Raw genomic sequence first — 20,171 nt, 5'->3', positions numbered from 1 at the left:
GGCGTATCGTGAGTAGAAGTCAGTGGAAGGGGTATCGTGAGTAGAAGTCGGTGGAAGGGGTATTGTGAGTAGAAGTCAGTGGAAGGTGTATCGTGGATACAAGTCAGTGGAAGGTGTATCGTGAGTAGAAGTCAGTGGAAGGGGTATCGTGAGTAGAAGTCAGTGGAAGGGGTATCGTGAGTAGAAGTCAGTGGAAGGGGTATCGTGAGTTGACGTCAGTGGAAGGGGTATCATGGATACAAGTCAGTGGAAGGGGTATCGTGAGTAGAAGTCGGTGGAAGGTGTATCGTGAGTAGAAGTCGGTGGAAGGGGTATCGTAAGTAGAAGTCGGTGGAAGGGGTATCGTGAGTAGAAGTCAGTGGAAGGGGTATCATGGATACAAGTCAGTGGAAGGGGTATCGTGAGTAGAAGTCGGTGGAAGGGGTATCATGGATACAAGTCAGTGGAAGGGATATCATGAGTAGAAGTCAGTGGAAGGGGTATTGTGAGTAGAAGTCGGTGGAAGGGGTATTGTGAGTAGAAGTCAGTGGAAGGGGTATCATGAGTAGAAGTCAGTGGAAGGGGTATTGTGAGTAGAAGTCGGTGGAAGGGGTATTGTGAGTAAAAGTCAGTGGAAGGGGTATCGTAAGTAGAAGTCAGTGGAAGGGGTATCATGAGTAGAAGTCAGTGGAAGGGGTATCGTGAGTAGAAGTCGATGGAAGGTGTATCGTGGATACAAGTCAGTGGAAGGTGTATCGTGAATAGAAGTCAGTGGAAGGGGTATCATGAGTAGAAGTCAGTGGAAGGGGTATCGTGAGTAGAAGTTGGTGGAAGGGGTATCGTGAGTAGATGTCAGTGGAAGGGGTATCGTGAGTAGAAGTCGGTGGAAGGCGTATCGTGAGTAGAAGTCAGTGGAAGGGGTATCGTGAGTAGAAGTCGGTGGAAGGGGTATTGTGAGTAGAAGTCAGTGGAAGGTGTATCGTGGATACAAGTCAGTGGAAGGTGTATCGTGAGTAGAAGTCAGTGGAAGGGGTATCGTGAGTAGAAGTCAGTGGAAGGGGTATCGTGAGTAGAAGTCAGTGGAAGGGGTATCGTGAGTTGACGTCAGTGGAAGGGGTATCATGGATACAAGTCAGTGGAAGGGGTATCGTGAGTAGAAGTCGGTGGAAGGTGTATCGTGAGTAGAAGTCGGTGGAAGGGGTATCGTAAGTAGAAGTCGGTGGAAGGGGTATCGTGAGTAGAAGTCAGTGGAAGGGGTATCATGGATACAAGTCAGTGGAAGGGGTATCGTGAGTAGAAGTCGGTGGAAGGGGTATCATGGATACAAGTCAGTGGAAGGGATATCATGAGTAGAAGTTGGTGGAAGGGGTATCGTGAGTAGATGTCAGTGGAAGGGGTATCGTGAGTAGAAGTCGGTGGAAGGCGTATCGTGAGTAGAAGTCAGTGGAAGGGGTATCGTGAGTAGAAGTCGGTGGAAGGGGTATTGTGAGTAGAAGTCAGTGGAAGGTGTATCGTGGATACAAGTCAGTGGAAGGTGTATCGTGAGTAGAAGTCAGTGGAAGGGGTATCGTGAGTAGAAGTCAGTGGAAGGGGTATCGTGAGTAGAAGTCAGTGGAAGGGGTATCGTGAGTTGACGTCAGTGGAAGGGGTATCATGGATACAAGTCAGTGGAAGGGGTATCGTGAGTAGAAGTCGGTGGAAGGTGTATCGTGAGTAGAAGTCGGTGGAAGGGGTATCGTAAGTAGAAGTCGGTGGAAGGGGTATCGTGAGTAGAAGTCAGTGGAAGGGGTATCATGGATACAAGTCAGTGGAAGGGGTATCGTGAGTAGAAGTCGGTGGAAGGGGTATCATGGATACAAGTCAGTGGAAGGGATATCATGAGTAGAAGTCAGTGGAAGGGGTATCATGAGTAGAAGTCAGTGGAAGGGGTATCGTGAGTAGAAGTCAGTGAGTTGGTGACATGTGTATAAAATATACATGTAGATGGCCTTCTCATCGTTATGCAAACGGCAATCTAGTTCTGTAACAGGGACACTCATGTTCACTGTGTGGGATTGGGGATCCTTGAATAACGCTGGGGGAGTGCATAAAACGGCAATATATAACTACAAGAGCTGCGGTACAGGCAACTAGTCCAGGTGCCATCTTGGATCCTCATTTCTGACTGGAGTCTAACTCTTTGGGCTTCTGCCTGGAGTACAGATCTTAGCAGAATATATATTTTTCAGTCTTTTAACTGGTTAAGAATTTGCATACATTGAAATCTATCTGCAAATGTGACTTCCATAATGTTATTGATCAGAGAGTTAATGCCCTGATATACTTCAACAGCAAAAGATATGTCAGGTATTTCCAAAAATCTTCCCACCTTATTTATAACTGTGATACATGGGTGCTATAACGACATGAATAAAAGGTATACAAATGTTCGCCCGTCATATTTTACGTTTCCTCCGAGATCTGGCTGGCTGTACATCTTTCACCTGAAATGTACAACTGGTCCTGAACATCTGGAACTGAGCCAATCAAAATATACATGGTCAGTTCTTTATGTAAACATGAACCGGCACTGCAAGAAGATGTGCTTTATTTTTCAATCTTTGTTGAGTTGTGTAACTTAGATATTGCTTTCCTAGAAGATTGTCTGAAGAATCATATACCACCTGTTCCCTCAAAAAAATATGATTAAACTTGGTGTACATGATCATTACCTAAGAAAGTTGTGTGCTTACAGTTTAATTTTCTCTTTGATGGCATTATTTGATATGCCACTTCTATGATGTTTTGTTCTTTCAAACATTTGTCTCTTGCAACCTGCTCTTTTGAACTTGATCAGAACCCAATGGTGTTATGCACTTGCAATTTATTTTCCAATTAGATGATTATCTGTGGAGTTTTGTCTACCTAATGGTGTTCTGACATATGTGTGAGCCTTTTACACAGTGTGTTTTATTGTGACAATTCAATATGGCTTTACATTTTTCATGTTTTTGTTTCCTAAATGTGCTGATATTGACTAAATTAGGTGACAATTTACCTAAAATGAGTATTTCCTATAGCTCTTCTGTATAGAAGGTACATTTGTGTGACTGGCTTGTGTTACAAATGACAAGTGTTCAGTACACATACACTTAATCAGCTCCATCACTAAAATCAGCTCCCAACAACTCCATTATGAAATAGAATTGTAAAAATGAGGGTAGGATTGATTTTATTGGATCAGTTTCTCTCACTAAATATTGATCATAGAGACTTAATTAATTGACAGTCATGGAGGCTGATTGAAGACTGTTGTGCGTCAGTGTTAGCTGGTCGATGGGACAGACAACTGTTGAGTATATATGCCTGTAGCCAGTTATTATCAATGTCTCCAGAATGTGCAGCATTCATGAGATCATGTAGAAATTAAAAACTGTTAGTCCAAACAGCTTAGGTCTGCCACAGGGAAACTGATCAATACATGAGGGGTACAAACAATGCTAGTTATTGAATTTTCAAAGCTGCTGGAAGCATCATTTTGCAGAAATGGTGATATTTTACTGCAGTGTACTGACATAGACAGGGATATTTTGCTGTGATGTACATGGCATATACTCATTGATTTTAAAGACATTCCGTCAATCCAATAAAGGTTTGGTAGATTCTCTAATAGACCTTTATCAGAGCTGTGTGTCTCGTTTGTTATTGTTCCTGACTAAAAACAGGGTTTTTTGTGTGGTTTACACTGTACTATGATAACATTATCTGTGATATTGGTACTGGCAGAGTTCCAGCATCACACACACACATTGTACAAGGTTCTGTAAAACAGCATTGTGTTCAAATGTTTATTAAAGATGGACACAGGCTTCACCAGTGTGTATGGGCTAGCTGGAGCAATTGATGACTAATCAAAACTGATTCTGTTTTATAAATGACTACCTGGTAACCCAACAACCGATGGCGGTGGTCTAATCAAATACACTGTGGCTCATGGTACCTCATGTCTAGTTCTTGTTCCTCCATTCTCAAACAGTTTATACTATTTCTCGGAAAGTTCTAGAAGGATATTTCTTAAATATCATATGCGGTTTTCCCTTGATCTGACTGCTTGTGCATTTTTTATTTTGAGGCTATTCAGAGAAACAAAATTGCAGAGAGATGACAGAATTTGTAATAAATCATCATTATGTCATAATCTGCAGTGTAACAGTTCTTGGAACAGATCAAAGTTATGACAAATCATTACTTAAACATTCAGCTAGTTAAATCTCTTGATACAACACACTGTATTGAAACCTTTGTCATTCGCTTTAATGTTTTGATGTTTTTTAATTACTGATGTATACTATGGCATGGCGTGATGTTGCCATGTTCAGATCAAGCTAGTTATTTTCCTCCAACCTTTAAAGTTTTTAACTTCCTATTAACTTTTTGACATATGTTAATTAAAATCTGGTAGACCCTGTAATATGTTGTCTACTGAATACCTGGTATACCATGTAATATGTTATATACTGAATACCTGGTAGACCCTGTAATATGTTGTCTACTGAATACCTGGTAGACCCTGTAATATGTTGTCTACTGAATACCTGGTAGACCCTGTAATATGGTGTCTACTGAATACCTGGTAGACCCTGTAATATGTTATATACTGAATACCTGGTAGACCCTGTAATATGTTGTCTACTGATACCTGGTAGACCCTGTAATATGTTATATACTGAATACCTGGTAGACTCTGTGATATATTTTCTACTGAATACCTGGTAGACCCTGTAATATGTTATATACTGAATACCTTGTAGACCCTGTAATATGTTGTCTACTGAATACCTGGTAGACCCTGTAATATGTTATATACTGAATACCTTGTAGACTCTGTGATATATTTTCTACTGAATACCAGGTAGAACAGGTATGAGTGTCTTGGTGACCCTACCTGTTGATGAGATATCTAGTACAGAAGTCTCCATATTAAATTCAGACTTCTACAGCGTGTCACATTAAAATACATGAATAGAAAACCATTCAAGATCATCTACAACATGTGTTGCTTTTGTAGTAATTTGATTTGTTAGCAGCAGAAACCTTACCAGCCAGTGTGAAATAAATGTTTAATCAAGTTGGCAGACAATGCTGGGTCACGGGTGATATGACTAATGATGATGTCATACAGTTTTCTTTACATTCATTCTACACATTGTTGTACAGTCAACTTTCAGAAATAAGTTCCTGTTTCACACTGATAGGATACGTGTCATTATGATCCAAAAACGATTATGATAACAGGGTAGAGTCAGACACTGACTCACTGTGGTGTGTGGGGCAGTGTTAGACATTGACTCACTGTGGTGTGTGGGGCAGTGTTAGACATTGACTCACTGTGGTGTGTGGGGTGAGGTCAGACACTGACTCACTGTGGTGTGTCGGGTAGAGTCAGACACTGACTCACTGTGGTGTGTGGGGCAGTGTTAGACATTGACTCACTGTGGTGTGTGGGGCAGTGTTAGACATTGACTCACTGTGGTGTGTGGGGTGAGGTCAGACACTGACTCACTGTGGTGTGTGGGGCAGTGTCAGACATTGACTCACTGTGGTGTGTGGGGCAGTGTTAGACATTGACTCACTGTGGTGTGTGGGGCAGTGTCAGACATTGACTCACTGTGGTGTGTGGGGCAGTGTTAGACATTGACTCACTGTGGTGTGTGGGGTGAGGTCAGACACTGACTCACTGTGGTGTGTGGGGCAGTGTCAGACATTGACTCACTGTGGTGTGTGGGGCAGTGTTAGACATTGACTCACTGTGGTGTGTGGGGTGAGGTCAGACACTGACTCACTGTGGTGTGTGGGGCAGTGTCAGACATTGACTCACTGTGGTGTGTGGGGCAGTGTTAGACATTGACTCACTGTGGTGTGTGGGGTGAGGTCAGACACTGACTCACTGTGGTGTGTCGGGTAGAGTCAGACACTGACTCACTGTGGTGTGTGGGGCAGTGTTAAACATTGACTCACTGTGGTGTGTGGGGCAGTGTCAGACACTGACTCACTGTGGTGTGTGGGGCGAGGTCAGACACTGACTCACTGTGGTGTGTGGGGCAGTGTCAGACACTGACTCACTGTGGTGTGTGGGGCAGTGTTAGACACTGACTCACTGTGGTGTGTGGGGTGAGGTCAGACACTGACTCACTGTGGTGTGTGGGGCAGTGTCAGACACTGACTCACTGTGGTGTGTGGGGCAGTGTCAGACACTGACTCACTGTGGTGTGTGGGGCAGTGTCAGACACTGACTCACTGTGGTGTGTGGGGCGAGGTCAGACATTGACTCACTGTGGTGTGTGGGGTGAGGTCAGACACTGACTCACTGTGGTGTGTGGGGCGAGGTCAGACTGACTCACTGTGGTGTGTGGGGCGAGGTCAGACATTGACTCACTGTGGTGTGTGGGGCGAGGTCAGACACTGACTCACTGTGGTGTGTGGGGCGAGGTCAGACACTGACTCACTGGTGTGTGGGGCGAGGTCAGACACTGACTCACTGTGGTGTGTGGGGCGAGGTCAGACACTGACTCACTGTGGTGTGTGGGGCGAGGTCAGACACTGACTCACTGTGGTGTGTGGGGCGAGGTCAGACACTGACTCACTGTGGTGTGTGGGGTGAGGTCAGACACTGACTCACTGTGGTGTGTGGGGCGAGGTCAGACTGACTCACTGTGGTGTGTGGGGTGAGGTCAGACACTGACTCACTGTGGTGTGTGGGGCGAGGTCAGACACTGACTCACTGTGGTGTGTTGGGCGAGGCCAGACATTGACTCAGTGTTGTGTAACCCTGTATGTGGTACCGGGGATTATACAATCGGTCATTTAACTCTGTGGTTCATATCTATCTGGCGATATTGATGTTACCTCTACGAGGAGCAGCTTAGATAGAAAAGAAGGAAATGATAGTGAAAAAAGCAATAACATGGGAAATCATGTACAATGCGACAGGTGTCAGAGGTCAGTTTGTAACTGGTCAAACAGGTATACAATAACTTTCACAATTACGTCACACTCATATACATTCCAATCAAACCGAAAGTAACACACGAGAATCGGTGACGTTGACTGCTGATGCTGAACGCAGATTACAGATTGAAATCAGCAGCAATGTTATATACAAAGTATTACTTATGAGACTCAATATATTTCTCAACTGAATCTTTGGAAAACAAAGAATTAGAATAAATTACACATGAGTTAAGCATTCAACTTAATTAGAATTTCACTAGGTACTTTATTACCTCCCTTGGTTCACTTCGTCCTGACTAAATATTATACCACTGAAGTACAATTTGTATTTCTGCCTACACTGTAATTAGATCTAATATATGGCACAAAGACATAAAAACAAAGATGTCTGTGTACCACACACGGGGACACAACAACAGTCATTATCAGACAGGTATACATACCACTAAGGTAAAAGGTAGATATCACAGTCTCACATATATATATCTTATTGGAGATAGGGAGAGGGATGTCACTAAGGTAAAAGTCAGATATCACAGTCTCATATATATATATCTTATAGGAGATAGGGAGAGGAATGTCACTAAGGTAAAAGGTAGATATCACAGTCTCACACATATATATATATCTTATTGGAGATAGGGAGAGGGATGTCACTAAGGTAAAAGGTAGATATATCACAGTCTCACATATATATATCTTATTGGAGATAGGGAGAGGGATGTCACTAAGGTAAAAGGTAGATATCACAGTCTCACACATATATATATCTTATTGGAGATAGGGAGAGGGATGTCACTAAGGTAAAAGTCAGATATCACAGTCTCACATATATATATATCTTATTGGAGATAGGGAGAGAGATGTCACTAAGGTAAAAGGTAGATATCACAGTCTCACATATATATATCTTATTGGAGATAGGGAGAGGGATGTCACTAAGGTAAAAGGTAGATATCACAGTCTCATACATATATATATCTTATTGGAGATAGGGAGAGGGATGTCACTAAGGTAAAAGGTAGATATCACAGTCTCACATATATATATCTTATTGGAGATAGGGAGAGGGATGTCACTAAGGTAAAAGGTAGATATCACAGTCTCACACATATATATATCTTATTGGAGATAGGGAGAGGGATGTCACTAAGGTAAAAGGTAGATATCACAGTCTCACACATATATATATCTTATTGGAGATAGGGAGAGGGATGTCACTAAGGTAAAAGGTAGATATCACAGTCTCACACATATATATATCTTATTGGAGATAGGGAGAGGGATGTCACTAAGGTAAAAGGTAGATATCACAGTCTCACACATATATATATCTTATTGGAGATAGGGAGAGAGATGTCACTAAGGTAAAAGGTAGATATCACAGTCTCACATATATATATATCTTATTGGAGATAGGGAGAGGGATGTCACTAAGGTAAAAGTCAGATATCACAGTCTCACACATATATATATCTTATTGGAGATAGGGAGAGGGATGTCACTAAGGTAGATATCACAGTCACACATATATATATATCTTATTGGAGATAGGGAGAGGGATGTCACTAAGGTAAAAGGTAGATATCACAGTCTCACACATATATATATCTTATTGGAGATAGGGAGAGGGATGTCACTAAGGTAAAAGGTAGATATCACAGTCTCACACATATATATATCTTATTGGAGATAGGGAGAGGGATGTCACTAAGGTAAAAGGTAGATATCACAGTCTCACACATATATATCTTATTGGAGATAGGGAGAGGGATGTCACTAAGGTAGATATCACAGTCTCACATATATATATCTTATTGGAGACAGGGAGAGAGATGTCACTAAGGTAAAAGGTAGATATCACAGTCTCACATACATATATATCTTATTGGAGATAGGGAGAGGGATGTCACTAAGGTAGATATCACAGTCTCACACATATATATCTTATTGGAGATAGGGAGAGGGATGTCACTAAGGTAAAAGGTAGATATCACAGTCTCACATACATATATATCTTATTGGAGATAGGGAGAGGGATGTCACTAAGGTAGATATCACAGTCTCACACATATATATATCTTATTGGAGATAGGGAGAGGGATGTCACTAAGGTAAAAGGTAGATATCACAGTCTCACACATATATATCTTATTGGAGATAGGGAGAGGGATGGCACTAAGGTAAAAGGTAGATATCACAGTCTCACACATATATATCTTATTGGAGATAGGGAGAGGGATGTCACTAAGGTAAAAGGTAGATATCACAGTCTCACACATATATATCTTATTGGAGATAGGGAGAGGGATGTCACTAAGGTAGATATCACAGTCTCACACATATATATATCTTATTGGAGATAGGGAGAGGGATGTCACTAAGGTAAAAGGTAGATATCACAGTCTCACACATATATATCTTATTGGAGATAGGGAGAGGGATGGCACTAAGGTAAAAGGTAGATATCACAGTCTCACACATATATATCTTATTGGAGATAGGGAGAGGGATGTCACTAAGGTAAAAGGTAGATATCACAGTCTCACACATATATATCTTATTGGAGATAGGGAGAGGGATGTCACTAAGGTAAAAGTCAGATATCACAGTCTCACACATATATATATCTTATTGGAGATAGGGAGAGGGATGTCACTAAGGTAAAAGGTAGATATCACAGTCTCACACATATATATCTTATTGGAGACAGGGAGAGGGATGTCACTAAGGTAAAAGGTAGATATCACAGTCTCACACATATATATCTTATTGGAGATAGGGAGAGGGATGTCACTAAGGTAAAAGGTAGATATCACAGTCTCATACATATATATATCTTATTGGAGATAGGGAGAGGGATGTCACTAAGGTAAAAGGTAGATATCACAGTCTCACATATATATATATCTTATTGGAGATAGGGAGAGGGATGTCACTAAGGTAAAAGGTAGATATATCAGTCTCACATATATATATCTTATTGGAGATAGGGAGAGGGATGTCACTAAGGTAAAAGGTAGATATCACAGTCTCACACATATATATCTTATTGGAGATAGGGAGAGGGATGTCACTAAGGTAAAAGGTAGATATCACAGTCTCACATATATATATCTTATTGGAGATAGGGAGAGGGATGTCACTAAGGTAAAAGTCAGATATCACAGTCTCACATATATATATATATCTTATAGGAGATAGGGAGAGGGATGTCACTAAGGTAAAAGGTAGATATCACAGTCTCACACATATATATATCTTATTGGAGATAGGGAGAGGGATGTCACTAAGGTAGATATCACAGTCTCACACATATATATCTTATTGGAGATAGGGAGAGGGATGTCACTAAGGTAGATATCACAGTCTCACACATATATATCTTATTGGAGATAGGGAGAGGGATGTCACTAAGGTAAAAGGTAGATATCGCAGTCTCACACATATATATATCTTATTGGAGATAGGGAGAGGGATGTCTCTCTGTGATCATTTCCCAGGAGATGATGTGATTACCTATTCCATGATAGATGGTCTGATCCCTAGGGAAGATAAAACTAATCTCTCGCTATGGTGAAGGATTCTTTCCACAACTGATCCAGTCCTATACCTGATGAACTACTCCCTCAGGATAAAGAATCATTTGTCCGGTTCTAGAAAATAGATGATTTTCACCAAACTTATTAACTTAATGGTCTCAGTTTAGCCGGCGAACTTTGATAGACTTATTTGTTAACTACAGGGTCCTTGCTGTTGTACTTATCTTTACCAAGATATTTATACAAGGACATGGAACCCTCCACAAGTATTGATTCTTCTGCTCAAATCCAATATACATTTGACATGCAATGTCACTGATTACATAGATTTTTATTTGACACTCGTTAAACTGTTACTCAGAGAATAATTATACTCGTCTGATACAGGTGATACTACATGTTAGGTCAGGTGCTCTAGTCAGACTCGTTAAACTGTTACTCGGAGATGTTAGGTCAGGTGCTCTAGTCAGACTCGTTAAACTGTTACTCAGAGAATAATTATACTCGTCTGATACAGGTGTGTACTACATGTTAGGTCAGGTGCTCTAGTCAGACTCGTTAAACTGTTACTCAGAGAATAATTATACTAGTCTGATACAGGTGATACTACATGTTAGGTCAGGTGCTCTAGTCAGACTCGTTCAACTGTTACTCAGAGAATAATTATACTCGTCTAATACAGGTGATACTACATGTTAGGTCAGGTGCTCTAGTCAGACTCGTTAAACTGTTACTCAGAGAATAATTATACTGGTCTAATACAGGTGATACTACATGTTAGGTCAGGTGCTCTAGTCAGACTCGTTCAACTGTTACTCAGAGATGTTAGGTCAGGTGCTCTAGTCAGACTCGTTCAACTGTTACTCAGAGAATAATTATACTCGTCTGATACAGGTGATACTACATGTTAGGTCAGGTGCTCTAGTCAGACTCGTTAAACTGTTACTCCGAGATGTTAGGTCAGGTGCTCTAGTCAGACTCGTTAAACTGTTACTCCGAGATGTTAGGTCAGGTGCTCTAGTCAGACTCGTTAAACTGTTACTCAGAGATGTTAGGTCAGGTGCTCTAGTCAGACTCGTTAAACGGTTACTCCGAGATGTTAGGTCAGGTGCTCTAGTCAGACTCGTTAAACTGTTACTCAGAGATGTTAGGTCAGGTGCTCTAGTCAGACTCGTTAAACTGTTACTCAGAGATGTTAGGTCAGGTGCTCTAGTCAGACTCGTTAAACTGTTACTCAGAGATGTTAGGTCAGGTGCTCTAGTCAGACTCGTTAAACTGTTACTCAGAGAATAATTATACTCGTCTGATACAGGTGATACTACATGTTAGGTTAGGTGCTCTAGTCATACTCGTTAAACTGTTACTCAGAGATGTTAGGTCAGGTGCTCTAGTCAGACTCGTTAAACTGTTACTCAGAGATGTTAGGTCAGGTGCTCTAGTCATACTCGTTAAACTGTTACTCAGAGATGTTAGGTCAGGTGCTCTAGTCAGACTCGTTAAAATGTTATTCAGAGATGTTAGGTCAGGTGCTCTAGTCAGACTCGTTAAACGGTTACTCAGAGATGTTAGGTCAGGTGCTCTAGTCAGACTCATTAAACGGTTACTCAGAGATGTTAGGTTAGGTGCTCTAGTCAGACTCGTTAAACTGTTACTCCGAGATGTTAGGTCAGGTGCTCTAGTCAGACTCGTTAAACGGTTACTCAGAGATGTTAGGTCAGGTGCTCTAGTCAGACTCGTTAAACGGTTACTCAGAGATGTTAGGTCAGGTGCTCTAGTCAGACTCGTTAAACGGTTACTCAGAGATGTTAGGTCAGGTGCTCTAGTCAGACTCGTTAAACGGTTACTCCGAGATGTTAGGTCAGGTGCTCTAGTCAGACGAGTAAGGAATATTGTACAGTTAATATGATGTAAGTCCCATTATCTGGAAGTTAAATATCCATTAATATATATATTTCCATTTGATACACAAATGTTTGGCATGATAAAAACAACATTCTACAAAGACTTACATTAGTCATTTCATTCTAACAATACATTTGGATGTCCTTGTGACAACAGTTATCGAGATGTCCTTGTAACAACAGTTATCGAGATGTCCTTGTAACAACAGTTATTGAGATGTTCTTGTTACAGCCAACCAAATGGTACAGCATATCAACACAGTTATCGAGATGTTCTTGGCAATTGGGTGTTCAGTGTTGTCACTCTTGTCAGTAAATGGAGGCTCCATGACAGTTGTAACGAGAAATGTATTCTGTTGTGCACTATTTTCTATGAATTAAATTGACTTGCTAAATACTGGACCATGTTGGAAAAACAGGCAATTTGAGAAACCCTGCCAATTATTACTTGATCGAGCAAAACAGATTGTAGTAAAGGTTGTGAATTATTTTGATAAAAGAGTCATCAGTGTTCAGAGGATTTCAATTCAACATTGCTGACAAAGCGACTGGATGTTGAGAACATTGTGTAGTTGTTATAGAGTTTCAATTTTAAAATAGTTACTGAGTAACTGTTTTCTGCCCTGCATTGATTTATGCTGGTGATTTAATTCTGACAGCTTCCTTAAATTGGAAACAGTAAACTTAATAGAATTTTCTGAAAAACAGTCAATATTCACATTTTTGTGTTTTGTTTTAGTAGAATAATAGTATTAACAGAAATCATTAATTCTAGATTATTAAAATGTTGGTTGTTCAGCAGCTCCAACCGAGAAATTTCATGTTTCACTGACCTGACAGGCTTAATATCCAGTAGGTACCCAGCGCTGCAAGTCATTAGGGCCTAGAGAAAGCCCTGCTATATATAAAAGTCAATTTACACTACCGAAAATGGCACAACTGGCAAATCTAATTTCACAGCTGTAACTAACGTTTTTGGAATATGTAATCGCTTGCCTATAGATAATGGATAATAACATGTTGGAACTGTTAGAGGATTTGTTTGTAAGTATAAGGTTTTTTGGATAATTCCAAATATATACCTGATGTAACCACGACAAGTTATCACGTTACCACAACAACCAAGTATGTAATCAGGACAACATCCAATTAAGACACTGATTATTATGTTGCCATGACAATTGGATGTCTCCAGGTCCTGTTCAAGGTTAATGGTAGGAACCTTCACAGACAGAGGATGACACAAAGACAAGACACTTTCAGATATTTAGGTCAAGGTTCATACAAGGTCAGCGATTCTTCCTAAAACCTTAAAACAATGAAGTGTGTTAAAACCGAGTTTACTGAGACAATATAAACCAGATGAATCAGCGTGCTATGTTGATGTTGGTGTTTTAAATGTTAATGCCCCTGGCACTCCATCACCGTGACAGCAGCATCAAGTGTGCCTGTTTGGGGTAGACAGAGGGATTGATTTTAACCCTGATGAGACTTGTGTAGCGGCCATTATGTTTGTATTGATTGTTATGAATATCAATTACTGTCATATGGCAATAATAAAGCATGACATTGTGTGGCCATGTGTGGGGAAGATGTTTGTACATCGTACTGCTCAATCATTACAACTGCCATTCCATCATATAGTCCTGGACCATCTATACTCCCATCCATACTCTCAATTTAATCCACCATTTAGTCCTGAACCATCTATACTCCCATCCATAATACTCTCAATTTAATCCACCATTTAGTCCTGAACCATCTATACTCCCATCCATAATACTCTCAATTTAATCCACCATTTAGTCCTGAACCATCTATACTCCCATCCATACTCTCAGTTTCTCCACCATTTAGTCCTGAATAAACCATACTCCCATTTTCATCCACCGTTTAATCCTGAAGCATCCATACTCCTAATTTAATCCACCATATCCTGAAGCATCCATACTCCTAATTTAATCCACCATTAAGTTCCATCTATACTCCCATCCATACTCCCAAGGGGTCGTGGTGGCCGAGTGGTTAAGGTGTCCCGACACTTTATCACTAGCCCTCCACCTCTGGGTTGCGAGTTCGAAACCTATGTTGGGCAGTTGCCTAGTAGCTGGTACTGACTGTAGGTTGCTACTTGTCACAAAGTAAGGAAATCTAATGTTGTATAAATGAAGGGTGTGACTCCCTTGGGGCCTGAACGGCGGGGCCTAATAGGGGAAATGTTGCAAAAACAAAAACGAAACACAAAAAACTCTTAATTCCTTCTCCTTGAAGAATGACTGGATTTGGTCCATATTTAGTTTAAACCATAGTTAGAAGATGCAGCGAAAAAAGGTAGAAAAATAATTGTTATGTATTTTTGCCATGATTGCTGAAATATCCAGGTGAGTGATACAGGTCCTCTGGGCCTCTTGTTGTAATCCCCAGAATGATTCTGCTTGCATTAGTAATACTAAGGTGAAAAAAATCGAAGTGAAGTGATACAGATTGTATTTGCTACCATGTGGTCACCAAAAGTCTCTACTAATCAAATGACCAGGTTCTGATTTCATCAGCATTCCTTAAAAATGTCGATAGGGTTACAGAATTTATATCTCAGTTAAGGAACCTTCGTTTAGCCTTTGATCAATAGATGTTGTTGGAAGCACTTGGACCTATGTCATACTTTTTCAGGCTCTAGGCAGCTGACCTTTGATAAATAAAAGTTGGCTGAAGCACTTGTACCTATGCACATATTGATCAGGAATAATCCAATTTGGTCTGTAGCTCACTGCAGAATTTGTTTAGATAGTGACATTTAAGTTGATTTATTTGAGGAAGTTTAGCCATTGATGTACCAAGTCTGTAGGCTTCTAGTGCTAATGTGATTTAGGAGCAAGTTTGACCCTTCCACTTGTGTTGTGATAATCAGATAGTACCAGTAGTTTGTGTAGGTCATCAGGGGCCGTAACGCATGGTACAATGGGAACATCAATAAAAGTCGAGTGAACAAAAGAGGATAAAATACTTAGTAAACCTACATAAAATGGCTTGTTGTTACTAAAACCAAATTTTCTTTAATTGTATCCTGTACTTTAATATCAAAATAAATAGGAAAAAACTACTTATATTGTCTGAAGTGGCCATATGCATATTTTGATAACATTGGCATCCATGTGGTCCTAATTAAAATTGGTATGTGTTCCTAATTAACAGTGGTGTAGTGTGGGTATGTGGTCCTAATTAACAGTGGTGTATCCTGGGTATGTGGTTCTAATTAACAGTGGTGTAGTGTGGGTATGTGGTCCTAATTAACAGTGGTGTAGTGTGGGTATGTGGTCCTAATTAACAGTGGTGTAGTGTGGGTATGTGGTCCTAATTAACAGTGATGTAGTCTGGGTATGTGGTCCTAATTAACAGTGGTGTAGTGTGGGTATGTGGTCCTAATTAACAGTGGTGTAGTGTGGGTATGTGGTCCTAATTAACAGTGGTGTAGTGTGGGTATGTGGTCCTAATTAACAGTGATGTAGTCTGGGTATGTGGTCCTAATTAACAGTGGTGTAGTGAGGGTATGTGGTCCTAATTAACAGTGGTGTAGTGTGGGTATGTGTTCCTAATTAACAGTGGTGTAGTGTGGGTATGTGGTCCTAATTAACAGTGATGTAGTCTGGGTATGTGGTCCTAATTAACAGTGGTGTAGTGTGGGTATGTGGTCCTAATTAACAGTGGTGTAGTGTGGGTATGTGTTCCTAATTAACAGTGATGTAGTGTGGGTATGTGGTCCTAATTAACAGTGGTGTAGTGTGGGTATGTGGTCCTAATTAACAGTGATGTAGTCTGGGTATGTGGTCCTAATTAACAGTGGTGTAGTGTGGGTATGTGGTCCTAATTAACAGTGGTGTAGTGTGGGTATGTGGTCCTAATTAACAGTGATGTAGTGTGGGTATGTGGTCCTAATTAACAGTGATGTAGTGTGGGTATGTGGTCCTAATTAACAGTGGTTTAGTGTGGGTTTGTGGTCCTAATTAACAGTGATGTAGTCTGGGTATGTGGTCCTAATTAACAGTGGTGTAGTGTGGGTATGTGGTCCTAATTAACAGTGATGTAGTGTGGGTATGTGGTCCTAATTAACAGTGGTGTAGTGTGGGTATGTGGTCCTAATTAACAGTGATGTAGTCTGGGTATGTGGTCCTAATTAACAGTGGTGTAGTGTGGGTATGTGGTCCTAATTAACAGTGATGTAGTCTGGGTATGTGGTCCTAATTAACAGTGGTGTAGTGTGGGTATGTGGTCCTAATTAACAGTGGTGTAGTGTGGGTATGTGGTCCTAATTAACATTGGTGTAGTGTGGGTATGTGGTGCTAATTAACATTGGTGTAGTCTTGGTATGTGGTCCTAATTGTCATTGATGTAGTCTGGGTATGTATATGACATGTGTGTGATTCATCATTGAGTCACTGCTGTCTTCAACAGTTGTTTATCTCCACAGAAATAATCAATATGCAAAATAAAAAAATGTGTGCCTTGATGCCTTTTCCTAACAGTAGGAATAATTGACTGATGTTGGTCAGTAATCTCCCTAGTACACATTGGCTAACGTTGGTCAGTAATATTCCTAGTACACATCTTGCAGGTTTTACGGTCACACAATGCGTTATTGTTACACTTTTATAGAAATATTACACATCTATCCTGTAATTTGTAGAAAGATGAGTAATACCAATATGTGTCTGTCTCTATCTTTTATACTTACACATCTGTCATTTATTAAGTCTTCAGTTTCATTTTAATACTTTCTAAAAATTCCTAAACTTCATTTTTAGATTGCCTGCCGGAATGACTGTTTTTTATGTGATAGTGCAGCATACCTTGTCTGTTTGTTCAGCATTAACTTTTCCATTTAAACAACTTCTTGATAACCAGAAGACCCAGAGAACTTATATTTGGGTGAAGGGCTACCAAGTTTGTTCAAATAAACGACTTTGACCCACGTATATTCAAGGTCACTGGTCATATATGCTAAAAGCTTTAAATGACTTCTTCTCAATACAAGATAGGCCCGGTCAGCCTGTAGCATACTGGGTTGAAGGGCTACCATGGATCAAATGTACTAAAATCTTTAATCGACGGGTTCTCAGTACTCGGATGAGGGATATACTCTGTACTTGGATAAGAGATATAGGCTTGGCATTGGAAACCTTGTTGTTATTCACATGCATTTGGCAAATCTCTTGCTAATTAAAGTTGAAACTTCCAATAAGATGAATGTATATTGATGAACTTGATCTAAATTAATCAACATTATCATCCAGATGTCTTCTGGACAAGAAGCAATCAGAAATAGTGTTACTGTTGTAAGAAAATATTTCTTCTTTGATAAAATCATTTTTTCATGGATGAAAACATTTCTTCATTGATGAAAACATTTCTTCATTGATGAAAACATTTATTCTAAATGAAAATACTTACCTATGTTTTATTTCTAATATGTATAAAAATGTAGTAGCATAGTCATATTGCTAAAGGTGCTAAAATTAGACTACACTAACATATCTATCTTTACTAATTAATTAGCTTAGAGGGTGATTGATACTTGCCCCATGGAACGCTTGAAATTGTAACAATTTCAAAATACTTTACTCCTCTTTTCAATTATCAAATGAATGTAATAGTTGAAATTAAGTGGACTGTATTGTGAATAAGTAATGAGTAAGAAAATACATGTACTTATTTTTTTTTGTCTTTTCAGAAACACAAGCGCTCACGTCAATCCTGGGATGGGTCATCTGCAGACCATGTTTACAGCTACGATGATACTCCTTTGTATACAATTGATGACAACCCGTTACAACGAGAGAAGTCATACAGGCCAAGCATGCCTAATCCTCCTCCTCCTCCGGTAGACACGCCCCATAATGATAAGGAGAAGAAGGACAGCAAGGAAAGCCAGGAGGAAACCAAGTTTGATACAGATGATGAAAAGGAAAACAGAAAATTTGAAAAGGAAAAAAATGTTGATAAGAAAGATGAAAGCAAAGAGAAAGTAGACAATGATAGGTTCTATGAGGCAAGCGATAAGGATGAGCAATCCAAAGATAGCGTTGAGGAAAAGGGGATAAGGAAAGAGGAGAAAAAAGCTGTACCTGATGATAAAGGAAATGATAAGAAAGCAGCAATGAATGGCAAGGAGAAAACAAAGGCATCTATGAACGGAGATAAAGAAGAGAAAGCACTGAAAAGAGGTGAAAAGGGGATGACAAAGACGGACAAAAAGAAACAAACAAACGGAGAAGAGACGGTCACAGATGAGACCATGGAAGGATTCCTGAAGGAAATTTATGGAAAAAAATATCCATATGGCATTTTTGGTGGATCATACGCAAAATTCGAAGAAAGCAGGAGAGGTTTCAAAGGAGCAGACAAGAAAGGTTTTGGCAAGGATTCTAATAAAAAGGCAATGGAAAACATAGACAATAGGACACCCCTAAAGGAAACACAAGAGGACTTTAAGGAGGCAGACAAAGAAGGACTAGCCCACAGCTTAAAGGAAACTGATGAGAGTTTCAAGGAACCAGATAGAAAAGACAACAGTTTTAAAGAAGCAGATAGAAAAGACAACAGTTTTAAAGAAGCAGATAAGCAAAACAAGAGTTTTAAGGTAGCCAGCAAGCAAGATGAAGACAAGAGTTTCAAAGGGGCAGATAAGAAAGATCAAAGCTTTAGGGAAGAAGATAAAAAAGACCAGAGTTTCAAGGTATTAAGTGAGCCGGATCAAGACAAGAGTTTCAAGGAAGCAGATAAGGACAATAGTTTCAAGGAAGCAGACAAAGAAGACAACAACAGTTTTAAAGAAGCAGATAAGAAAGACAATAGCTTCAAGGTATCAACCAAGCCAGATCAAGACAAGAGTTTCAAGGAAGCAGATAAGAAAGACAAGAGCTTCAAGGAAGCAGACAAAGAAGACAACAAGAGTTTTAAAGAAGCCGATAAAGAAGGCAAGAGCTTCAAGGTATCAAGAGAGCCAGATCAAGACAAGAGTTTCAAGGAAGCAGACAAACAAGAGGAGAGCTTCAAGTTAACAAATAGCAATAGTTTTGAAGAAGATGACAAAAAAATATTTGAACAAGATACCAAAGAAAAATTTGGAAATGAGGATGAAAAGGACTTTAAAAAAAATGATGAAGAACAACACAACAAATTCGGAAAAAAAGATGATAACAAAAGCTTCAAAACAGAAGATAGAAAAGGATTAAATAATTATAGAAATCAAAAAGAAACTGTTAATAAGATGTACCAAAGTAAAGATAAGTCGTTCAAGAAGGATGATGAACAGATGCAAGGTGATATGCCTTTTACTGAGGGTGAGGGAAACCTGGCAGAGATGAATATGTTTGGAGAAGATGACACAGAAGGCCTACATCTAAAACCTGACCTTGGTCCTGTTATTGATGAATCTGGGGACATAAACCTCCAACGACTCACCCAACAAATACACACTGGAGAGGAGACATCAAACACTGTACAGGCTCCAATCTTAGAAATGAAGTCAGAAATGGACCCATACAGGACTCCATTTGACTCACAAACAAGTCCAAACCCACCCACCACCAAACCCACCAAGGTCACCCCAGTGACAGCCATCCAGGACAGGAAGACAATTGAGGGACACCTAATATCTATGTCCTATGGTGAGTATTCCAAGGTTGTATCACACAATATCGGAGAATGTTGATGTGTTGTGGCTCGGCTATTGCAGTATCAGAGGATGTTTAACCAATCAAAT

The 20,171-nt window shown here is 40.0% G+C and overlaps 1 protein-coding gene across 2 annotated transcripts in view; it reads left to right on the top strand.

Moving 5' to 3' along the window:
- Positions 1-20,171, top strand: part of LOC117322144 — a 107,163-nt gene that overhangs the window by 35,011 nt on the left and 51,981 nt on the right. For both annotated transcript variants that reach the window (XM_033876920.1, XM_033876912.1), the window contains exon 3: positions 18,138-20,076. In XM_033876920.1, the coding sequence (XP_033732811.1) occupies positions 18,138-20,076 (1,939 nt within the window). The remainder of the gene's footprint in view (positions 1-18,137; positions 20,077-20,171) is intronic.

The sequence above is a fragment of the Pecten maximus genome, chromosome 1 (genome assembly GCF_902652985.1).
Source record: "Pecten maximus chromosome 1, xPecMax1.1, whole genome shotgun sequence".
Taxonomy (NCBI): Eukaryota; Metazoa; Mollusca; class Bivalvia; order Pectinida; family Pectinidae; genus Pecten; species Pecten maximus.
This window is presented reverse-complemented; position numbering and strand designations above follow the sequence as displayed.